Source organism: Palaemon carinicauda, chromosome 42, assembly GCF_036898095.1.
Source record: "Palaemon carinicauda isolate YSFRI2023 chromosome 42, ASM3689809v2, whole genome shotgun sequence".
Taxonomy (NCBI): Eukaryota; Metazoa; Arthropoda; class Malacostraca; order Decapoda; family Palaemonidae; genus Palaemon; species Palaemon carinicauda.
This window is the reverse complement of record NC_090766.1, coordinates 35,407,580-35,419,457: the sequence shown is the minus strand read 5'-3', so window position 1 is coordinate 35,419,457 and position 11,878 is coordinate 35,407,580. Positions and strand designations below refer to the sequence as shown.

Here is an 11,878-nt window from a genome sequence, read left to right as displayed (position 1 = left end):
ATGATGTACCTTAATACATCTTGCAAAGCTAATTAAATATAATTTTCTAAACAAGACACTTTCATTGCCACTTTAAATCACATTTTATCATATTTATAGGACAATCAAATGTTAAATGTCACAAATAAACCAATTTACGCCTTTTAACGATTAAATGAATAAGACATATAAAACAAATATATCCATATAAGTTCGTCAAAAAACTTACATCTGTGTGCCCAAAATGAATCCTTACGAAATATATACAGCTGTTCTCCTTGAAAACCTTGCTTGAACTGCCAAAGAGACTTCATAATTTTAGGAAGCAAGATGAAATCGTTATTTGTTTACACCTCTCAACTTTTTAACTACCACTTACAAAAGTAACGACATTGTTTTACCAACTAGATGGGTTTGTGTTTCTGCATTAACATACTCAGCCTCATAAACAGATTAAACCTATTTATCAAAATATACACCTACACATGCAGACAATAAATAACCTTTAAGCTACAATACAAACTCTTTGAATTCAAAACACTTCCATGATTCACTTATTCACCTAAACAAAATTAAACATCTTCATAACTCAAGTAATATACAATATCAAATGATAGGCCATAAGAACAACATAATATCACGTTACATTTAACATTAAAATCCTAGCCTTCAACTAATAACACTAGCTTCTGAATAGGACGGACAATAACCGAAGAAAGTGTCTTAATCTTGGCACTGCGAATTGTTCCTTTGTCATCAGGGTATACTTCTATCACTTGCCCCATTGGCCAGTGATTCCTTGGCTGGCTCAATGTCACTCTTTACCAAGACCGCATCGCCAACAATTAGATTTCTTCTTGGTTCATTCCACTTTTGTCTAGTCTGTAAAGTGCTCAAATACTCTTTTCTAAATCTTGACCTAAACAGGTTGGTCAGATATTGAACGCATCTCCACCTTCTCCTTATGTAAACATCATCCTTTTTAAACAAGCCAGGGGGAGGGATCACATAAGATTTTGGAATCAACAAATGGTTTGGAGTTAGTGGCTCAAAGTCATCTATGCTGTCACTTACAGTGGTTAACGGTCTTGAATTGACGATGCTCTCAACCTCACAAAGCAGAGTCCGTAAACTTTCATCATTTAGCCTTTCACCAAATTCCTTCACCAGTGCAGACAACACTTTTCTAACTGGTCTGATTTGGCGCTCCCAACAACCACCCATGTGGCTTGCTGCAGGTGGATTGAATTTCTATTCAATATGGTGATGCGACAAATACTTCTCAATCTTCTTTTCCTCCATCTCATCAAGAGCTGCCTTAAGTTCTCTCTCAGCCCCATGGAAGTTGGTTCCATTATCACATCTGATAACCTTAGGATGACATCTTCGAGAAACAGATCTTTGCAAAGCATTTATGAAAGAGTCAGATTGTAAAGTGTTTGTAGTTTCCATATGAATTGACCTACTAACCAAGCAGGTAAATATCACACCATACCTCTTTAACTCCTTTCTTCCTTCCTTGATGTAATAGGGTCCAAAGAGGTCAATACCAACATTACTGAATGGTGGTGAATGTTCCAATCTGTCTGCTGGAAGATCAGCCATCTTTTGACTCAAAGCTGGTTCTTTCAACTTCCTGCAAGTAACACAATGAAATAACACATTCCTGACAGTTGCATTAGCATTGATGATCCAATACTTCTGCCTTAGATTTGAGAGAACATGGTTTCTACCTGAATAAGCTAATAATTCATGCCCATGTCGTATCAACAATGTAGTCACGTGATGCTTCTTTGGTAACAGTATGGGATGTTTGGCATACCGTGGAATATCAGACCTTCTTATCCTACCTTCAACCTTCAGTAATCCATCCTCAGAATCAGGAAAGGGGTCAAGCTTATATATTGGACTACTCTTGCCAACTAACAATTACCTTGATAAAGCCTTCACTTCATCACCAAACACCTCCCGTTGAACATACATTATGATTGCCCTTTCAGCATCAGTGGTTACACAACCTTTCCTTTTACCACTAAGGATTGACTTTAGTTGTTGAAATACAGAAACTGCCTTTTGGTACCTTGACCATGAAGAAAAATATTCAATTAATCTTGTAAACCCATGATGTTCTTCAGAAATTGTGACCGCAGACACATGTTCACTCTTATCATCAACACAATCTGCACACACATACTCCTGTGAAGGAAAATAATCAGATGCAATAAATGATGGGCCATGAAACCATTCGTCATACTGCAAAAACTGATGTACACTAATACCTCTTGATGCCACATCAGCAGGGTTATCACTGGAGTTTACATATCTCCATTGCTCAGGCTGGGAGTAGTCCCTTATAACCCTGACTCTGTTGGCTACAAAAACAGGAAACCTTTTAGTGTTGCTATGAATATAGTGAAGGACTGTTGTTGAATCTGTGTAGAACATTACCATCCCAACAGTAAACTCCAACTCCTTCAGGATGTGTTGAGCAACCTTGACAGACACAGTTGCAGCTGTAAGTTCAAACCTAGGTACAGTCACCACCTTTTTGGGAGATACTCTTGATTTTCCCATGACAAGATTTGACTGAACTTGGTTTCCATCGTGAAGAACAAGGTATGCTGCAACACCATGACCAACTGTACTTGCATCGCTGAATAATATAAGACTTGAACCTGTCACATTACCAAACCCACTTGACTTGAAGCATCTTGGTATTGAAAGCTGCTCCAGTAAATGAAGACCTTGTATCCAATGTTGCCACCTTTCAGCTGGCTCATCTGGAATCCTCTCATCCCAGTCCAAACCCTCAACTTGACACAATTCTTGTAACAGTTTCTTGGCCGGTAAGATGATTGGAGAGAGCAACCCAAGGGGATCATATAATGATGAGATAGTTGATAACAATCCTCTTCTGGTGAATGGATTATCCTTGAGCTCAATTGAGAACTTGAATGAGTCTTCTTTAAGGTCCCATAACATTCCTAAGGCTCTCATCATTAAACTCTCCATGTCAAGATTAAACTTGTCACTTTCAACTGAACAATCTTCAGCAGGCAAAGCTTTAAGGACATCACTTGAATTGCTGACAAATTTAGTTAACCTAAATCCTCCTTCACCAGTTGCAGATACCAAATCCTTCACCAACTTCACTGCTGTATGAACATCAGCACATGACTTCAAACAGTCGTCAACATAGAAATTGTGCCGTATGGTGTTGCCAACAGTTGAATCATACTTCTCATCTGCTTTGTCTGATGTGGCCTTCAATGCAGTATTTGCAATACTCGGTGACGAGATTGCTCCGAAAATGTAAGAACAGCCATTCTGAATTCTTCAAGAGGTCGATTGATGTCACCATTAGGCCACCACAAGAATCTAACATAGTCCTGATTCTCAGGTGGAATCTTTATTTGAAAGAACATAGCTTATATATCTACAATAAATGCATAAACCTCCTGCCGGAATCTAATGAGTACTCCTGTCAATGAATTGGTGAGGTTTGGACCCTGTAACAGAGCATCATTTAATGACACACCTTCAAACTTGGCACTACAGTAAAAAACAACCCTAATCTTCCCTTTCTTGGGATGAAAAACTGCGTGATGAGGAAGATACCAAACAGGAATCTTATTGACCTCATCATCCGGGATTTTGTAAGCAAAGCCTTTTTCAAACAACTTGTTTATGAATGCTGTGTACTGCTGTCTGTAATCTTCACTATTCTTCATCTTCCTCCTTTGCCACTTAGGTCTGCTAACAGTCCGCTTCTTATTATTAGGAAGATTCACATTGGGATCTCTGAAAGGCATGGGTAGCTGAAAGTGACCATCTCTAAATTCAATGTCATCCTGGCACCTTTTCACAAATCTTGTGTCCTCAAAAGATAAGCCACGCTCATCAGGAACTGACCCAAGATCCCTTTCTGAAAAATCTAACTCAAAGTACTTCCTAATACTTTCAACAGTAATACAGTCAGTAACATGTTGAACATCAGATACAAGTAACCTGTGACATGAAACCCCATTTGAACTAACCTTAACATGTACAGGCCCATTAACTGTCCATCCATGTAAATATCTTACTCCAAAGGGGCCATAACCTGAAGGGGGTACAACCTCTAAAGGTTGTAAAGCTGTTGGACAATTACTATCTATCAAAATTCCTATGTCTAACTCTGGCTGATACACTGGAATCTTATTTAACACTTGATAAATGAGGCCAATCCTTTAACATTTCATACCTTGGAATTTGATCATGATTAACAGGATTATCCTTTAGTGTGAATACCTTTGGTAATACAAAATCATTATTACCATGTATATCAGCAACAACAAGACCATTCAGAATAAAGGTTTTAACCGTATCAGTCCCATGCATTGTTTGCAACTTGATAGCTGTTTCAATACCTTTACAATTTAATTGATCCTTGATACTATCTTTAATGAAACAACCTGTACTGTCCGTATCAAAGAAGGCATAAGTTTGTACTACATTGTCGCTACCCTTTACACGTAATTGCACAGGCAAGATTGATTGCAACACTGTATCAGAAATTGTTCATGCAGAAGACCTCACATTACTTAGTGTCTGAGTATTACCTTGACCTGGAGTGCGACCTTCACCTTGAGTACCATCTTGACCCTTAGCACAACCTTGACCTGTACTTTCAGACTGTGCACTGGCTTGTGACACAATTGCACTGTTGCTGTCAAGCATCCTAAAATTCTCAATGTGCAGAGTGGTAGGATGCCTTTTATTACATGTCTTGCACAGCCGTCGATTGAGACACCCTTTTGAAGTGTGGTTATTGCCCAAACAACTGAAGCAAAGACGGTTGTCTTTAACAAATTCTCGTCTTTCATCCACACTCCTGTGCAGAAATTGAGGGCACTCCTCAAGGTCATGATGACCACTACAGAGTTGGCATTTCCTAGTATACTGGCTGACAGAATTCGATGGTTGCACTGTCACTGCAAACGATTTTTGCTTGGTCTGACTTGAGCCATGATTTGCCTTTGCCTTTGAAAAAACACACACTTTACCCAAAGCTTCCCTGCTGAATACAGGATCCATTGCTGCCTCTGCTGCATTCTGCACAAATTCCACTAATGTGGTGAAACACACACAAACACCTTGCTTCCTGAGCTTTATCACATGATCCAACCACTTATTTTGAATATACACTGGCAGCTTTGAAATCACCCTCTGAAGGTTTGGCGAATCATTCAAAATCTGCATGTTTGACAATGACTGCATGGTATGATTACATTTCACAAGATACAAAGCATATTCCTGCAAAGATTCACTGTTATCACCTCTCACTTGAGGCCACTTGGTTAGCTTGTCTATGTATGCCACGGAAACCTTGTATGGATCTCCATACACTTTGTCCAGAGAAGTCTTTTTGCTTCAATGTATCCTTCAGATGCATTCATAAACATGCACCCAGCTATGAGCGACTTAGGCTTTCCTTCTAGATGCTGATTTAGGAAATACAACCTGTTGGAGTCTGATGTGGTGTGTGGCACGATGCGGTCATTAAATGCCAACATGAATGATGCATATTCAAGAAGATCACCACAAAACTTGGTCACTTCAGCATGAGGCAGCATCATAGCCGCTGCTAACTGTTGCTGACTTTGGTAGAATGACTCTGGGGCAGGTGCCATGGGTAGAAAAGGCACGGTGACATTGGGTTTATTTTGATGCACATTGTGACTGGGAACAAATGCTGGTGTTTCAGGGTTTAAAACTTTGTCTGTCGATGGAATAACTTCTTCCTGGAACACCTTCTCCCTCGCCCTCGCTGCTTCAATTTCACCATCCAACTTTAACAAATCTTCCTTGGCTTTTAATTCTGCCTGTTGTTGGGCTATTTCTGTTTGTTTCTCAAGCAATGCCCTCTGTGCAAGCAAACCAGCTAACTTTGCCTTCTCCTGTATGAGAGAAGACTTTACACTTGATGCCGTGCTTTTAACTGACCTCTTGGATTTATGTGACCTGCTTCGCAGTGAAGATCCGTCCATAGAATCCTGCAAATTTGCTTCTGTTGTGGCTACCCATTTATCCACCTGTAATCTGAATTCTAAGGCAGACAATTCTTTATCTTCAAACCTTTTGATTTCTGACTGATGCTCGTTGACAGGTAGTTGAGACAAGTAATCACTGTGGCAGTCTTTGTACTTCTTTAACCCTTCCTCAAACTCCTCCATGCCTGTCTACTAAATGGAGATTATCAGGCTTCTCCATACACTTGCTGACTTCATTCCGTTTCTTTGTGAGGGCAGAGAGAGCAGCAGTCTGTTTGTTTTTCAGGGTGCGTAACTTCTCCTTGGCGTCACCATTGTCTTCTACGTTGACTTTCTGATCCGTATTCATGTTAAAGATGAATAAACTATTGTTATGGGCGACACAAACTCAGAAATTCAACTTCAACCTTTATTCCGTTAACAGTAGTAGTAGTAGTAGTAGTAGTAGTAGTAGTGACAGTAGTAACAGTAGTAACAGTAGCAGTAGGTTCATTCCTGAAAGGAATTATTACAAACTTTAAATACAGTACATTATTAAATAGCCCATAATATTCAATAAGTCATAACGGTGACATGATGTACCATAATACATCTTGCAAAGCTAATTAAATATAATTGTCTAAACAAGACACTTTCATTGCCACTTTAAATCACATTTTATCATATTTATAGGACAATCAAATGCTAAATGTCACAAATAAACCAATTTACGCCTTTTAACGATTAAATGAATAAGACATATAAAACAAATATATACATATAAGTTCGTCAAAAAACTTACATCTGTGTGCCCAAAATGAATCCTTACGAAATATATACAACTGTTCTCCTTGAAAACCTTGCTTGAACTGCCAAAGAGACTTCATAATTTTAGGAAGCAAGATGAAATCGTAATTTGTTTACACCTCTCAACTTTTTAACTACCACTTACAAAAGTAACGACATTGTTTTACCAACTAGATGGGTTTGTGTTTCTGCATTAACACAGACTATATCATTATTATCAATAATTCAATTGAAGTGGAAAATCTGTTTCCTAGTAGACGAAACAATATTTTCTGTTGACTGTTTTTCTTTATGCTTTGACGCATATCATCCACGTTTTATAAATTTTATAAATGTTGATCTGATATGTACGTTCATTAAATTTTAATAAACTAGTTCATAGTCTTATTCGCCCACACTCATTTTATTAGAAATGTACTGAGCATTAAGATTAGAATATGGATATTTTTATCCCGGTATGTCTTTTAAGACTGTTCCCTGGTTCAAGCAAAAGTCCACTCACTCTAACCATTCCTTTGAAGGGTTGACGTGGTACCCTAACGGAATAGTGGCAAAGAGGCAAAATTTGTTCCTATGCGGATACAACCATTATCCAATAGTTTATGAGTAGTCACATTGGGGAAGGTGTCAAAAATTCATTCTGACATTGGTGACTCTTATACAAACTTTGTTTTATATTGTATAGGGCGAGACCACTATACAAGCTTGTCATTTTATTATCCATAATTATTATGTACTCCTCGAGACTTTTTCCAGAGTCTAGTGCGACTCTTCCCTGTAGGGGGCAGGAAGCACTAACATAGTTCATGCTTAGATGAAATGATGTATGACGGTAACATCATAGGTCTCTAGGTCTAGACGGACCAGGAAAATACTTTCTTGAGAGTACGGCACTGATTGAGAATCCACAGATACAGTAATGCTCTGGTAAAATTCCATCAGGACGACATGGCCTGAGCCCAAAAAACGGATTTTGAGCGAAACAAAAAATCTATTTTTGGGTGAGGTAGCCATGTCGTCCTGATGGACCCACCCTTCCTTTTATTGTAAAAGGGTTTATTGACCCCTCTATATAATACAGTATCTGTAACACCTCGTATATCACTACAAGGAATAAAGAGAGCGCTACCGTCTTCATCAGATACACACTGGAAACAGAATAAGAGAGATGCCTTATGAGTGGCTCTCTTTTCATTCTCGTTTCAGATTCCTGTCACTGTAACCCCTCGAAGCGTTAATACTGTTCGGGGTGAAGATAGCTATGTGACGTGTCAAGAATACGTCCTCTGATATTATGTGATATCCCTGTGAGATTATTTAGGGATATTCGCTCCAGGAGTTAGAATTCTGGATACCTTAAGATAAAATTCTCTGGAAATATCACTGTAGTCAAATATACCCTAGAAAGATACCTGTTAGGAACTTCCATCAGGACGACATGGTTACCTCACCCAAAAATAGATTTTTTGCTTCGCTCAAAATCCGTTATTTATTAATTTATTTATTTATTTGGAGAGAGAGAGAGAGAGAGAGAGAGAGAGAGAGAGAGAGAGAGAGAGAGAGAGAGAGAGAGAGAGAGAGAGAGAGAGAGATTACAATGCCTGGGAGGTACACCGAGGTGCTGATAACGATAAATAGAATAATCAATCTGTGATTTCGACTTCCATTTTGAGGCTCTGAGCAACGTCACCTATTCAGTCTCAATTTCCTGCGATTGAAGATGGGAAGCTGAGTTGCGAGTAAGATTGATGTAGGATCATGCAAAGGAAAAGAGAGTATCTTTTAGATTGGCTTCCCTTATAAAGGAAGGGTCCACGGGCTCTTGCATTAAAGCAGCCTTTTCAGAGAGAGAGAGAGAGAGAGAGAGAGAGAGAGAGAGAGAGAGAGAGAGAGAGAGCAGAATTGGCAGTTGAATGAATATGTTATGAAATTCGTCGATAATTGAAGGGATTTTCAAGTAGAGAAATTTATTTGTTTAGTTAACTGTAATTAAAAGCTAGTTATTGTTCAAAACGCTTACTTGGGGGGGCGGGGCTTTCTAAACACCCTGTTATCATCTTCCTGAATTAGTTTTTTCCTGTTGATCCTCATTGGTGAATTAGGAGCGAGAATCTTGTACAGTTGGCCTCATTATTTGTGGTACACTTCACGGGAAAACAAGGAGACATCAGTGTCCCGGAATTAATGAAGCCAACTGTACCAGTCATCATCTCGTCCATCGTAAGAAATCATATCATTTATCAGTTTTTTTTCCCTTAAATAACTTGCACGTTTATCATTTTTTTCTTCTAAGTTTTGTCATGTTCTAAAAACTTTTTACTACCTCCGCCAACGAAGTTGGAAGGAGGTTATGTTTTACCACCTGTTTGAGTGTGTGTGTGTGTGCGTGTTTGTTTGTGAACAGCTTCCTGGCGATTTTGTTACCTCCGCCAACGAAGTTGTTAGGAGATTATGTTCACTCCCTATTCTTTTGTGTGTGCGTGTGTGTGTGTGTTAACAGCTTCCTGGCCCTTTTATTACATCCGCCAACGAAGTTAGAAGGTGGTTCTGTTTTACCCCCTGTGTGTGTTTGTGAACAGCCTCCCGACCACAATTTTGATTTAGCTATTGAAGTAATAAATGGAATTTTTCAGATCGATGTGCATCAATTGATAAAATGCCATAGTACATTAGTTCGTAAGTTTCATAAAGATTTAATTGAGATTTAATTCACATTTGATTGAGATTTAATGGGAAATCGATGTAAATATCCTTGTTATTATTATTATTATTATTATTATTATTATTATTATTACTAGCTAAGCTACAACCCTAGTTGGAAAAGAAGATACTATAAGCCTAAGGGCTCCAGCAATTATAAATAGCTCAGTGAGGAAAGGAAATAGGGAAATAGATAAACTATATAAGAATTAATGAACAATTAAAATAAGATATTTTAAAAGTAATAAAAACATTAAAACATTGTAATTGGATTTAATAATTGTAATAAAGCCGATATTCCTTTTCTTTTACTTCGTACGAGGAGGAATTGGAATAATACAAAGGAAAGAAGGACGAAAAGAAATTAGCGTGTTATGTTTCCTATTGTTTCTGCATCCCTCCGATTAAGCCCCCCCCCCCCCCCCCCACCCCCCACCCTCACCCTCAAATCCCAACCCCCACCCCCTAAAGAAATCAGTTTTCGTATGCATATTACAATGGGAAAGTTTTGCATTTGCTTTCGAGACAAACAGAGCGCTAATGGAACGAAGCCTTAAAGATTGGGAGATTATTTCCCCCTCTTTGAAGCTAAACAAAATTAGCTACGAAAATAAAACGAAGTACATTTAAATTTTATAATGACTTTAGAAGTTCTTTCCCCCTTTTAAGCAAAACAAAATTAGGTACTGAAATAATACAAAATGTATTCAAATTTTATAATTAGTTTAGAAGTTTTTCCTCTTTTTAAGCAAACAAAATTAGTCTCGAAAATAGTACAAAATATATTCAAATTTAGTTCTTTCTTCGTTGTTTTACGTAAACTGATAAAACCCAATTACTTAATCGAAAATTCTCCGTACAGATATACTGTTCTCAGCCGTATTTCAGTAAAATAAAGGCGACCATAATTTTACCCTACTTTATTATTATCCTCTTCGGGTTGGTGACCGTAATATCACTCCGCGTTGATATCTCATTTTCAAAATGGTAAATGCTTGGCAATATTTATTCCGGGATTTTTACCGTTTTTTACGGCAAATTTTTAACAGTTCGTTATATCTGCCAAAGATAAGTTAATTCATTTTTATTTTATTTAAGGGGGCGTATATATTGTTTAGGTGGGCGTATATATTGTTTTAAGTGGGTGTATATTTTATTTGAGTGGAGTATATATTGTTTGAAGTGGGTATATGTTCTACTTGAGTGGGCGTATATATTGTTTAAGTGGGCATATTATATGGTTTTAACTGGGTGTATATTGTATTTAAGTGGGTGTATATATGGTTTTAACTGGGTTTATATCTTATTTAAGAGGGCGCATATATCGTAAGAACTGGGCGTATATTTCATTTCAGTGTCCGTACATATTGTATTAAGTGGGGGTAGATTTTATATAAATGGGCGTGTATATTGTTTAAGGGGTTGTATATATTGTTTAAGTGGGCGTTTATATGTTTTTTTTTATTTTGATGGGTGTATATTTAATTTAAGTGGGATTATATATTGTTTTAATTGGTATATCTTTTATTCAAGTGGACGTATATTTATCTGTGATTCAATCAATATTCATCTCTTCTGAGTTTGACAAAGGAAATCATGTTTGAAATTTTTGCCAGACCCGAGAGTAGCTCAGATTTTCAGACGTGAACAGGCGAGCTGAGATTAGGTTGAAATTAAATTTTAGAAGCTAAAAAGAGTAATTTTCACGGAGACTGGAACCAGGAATTCATTCCATCTTATTTAGTTCTGGCTTCAAATTAAGTAATAGGAATGTGGAATGGTATTCCGGGTTTCTCTAGTAAGGTAGGAATGTTGAGTCATGTAAGGAGAGTGAGAATTAATTAGAAAGCTTTGGGAGGACTATTGAGAACACGGCCCTCAGAAGGACATTGGGAGTTGAATGGCAGGACAGGATTAGAATTGAAACTATAAGAGAGATTACTAGAGTGCCATATGTGGATGAGATTATGATGAGGGGTAGATGGAGATGGTTTGGGAATGCTCTTCGCACTCCCCAAGAGACATTAACTCAACAAACTTTCAACTGGGCTACACAAGGCACTAGATGAGTTGCAAGACCCAGGCCTACATACCTGAGGACTATGAAGCGCGAAGTAGATGATGAATAGAGAAGTATTAATTTAATATCTCAAGATAGAGACGACTGGCGAAATCTAACCAAGGCCCTTTGGGTCAATAGGATTAGGAGGAGATGATGATGATGATGGGACGATAACAGATAGGGGCATGAGTTAAAAAAAACGAAGAGTTATCTTGAACAATTAATTTGATCGGAAGGACTGAAGATCCAAGATGATAAAATTATCAAGTATGGATCGAAACAACTAATGATTCAAGATGATGAAATTAAATTTAAGTTC

General features: G+C 37.8%; 1 protein-coding gene across 1 annotated transcript; it reads right to left on the bottom strand.

The window, feature by feature from the left end:
* Nucleotides 1-1,230: 1,230 nt before the first annotated feature.
* Nucleotides 1,231-5,055, bottom strand: LOC137633099 (uncharacterized). The gene is made up of 5 exons (XM_068365260.1): nt 4,581-5,055; nt 3,518-4,114; nt 2,174-3,281; nt 1,913-2,059; nt 1,231-1,615 (listed from the first exon to the last, which is right to left on the bottom strand). Exons 1-5 carry the CDS (start codon nt 5,053-5,055, stop codon nt 1,231-1,233), a joined length of 2,712 nt encoding a protein of 903 aa, XP_068221361.1.
* Nucleotides 5,056-11,878: the final 6,823 nt, after the last annotated feature.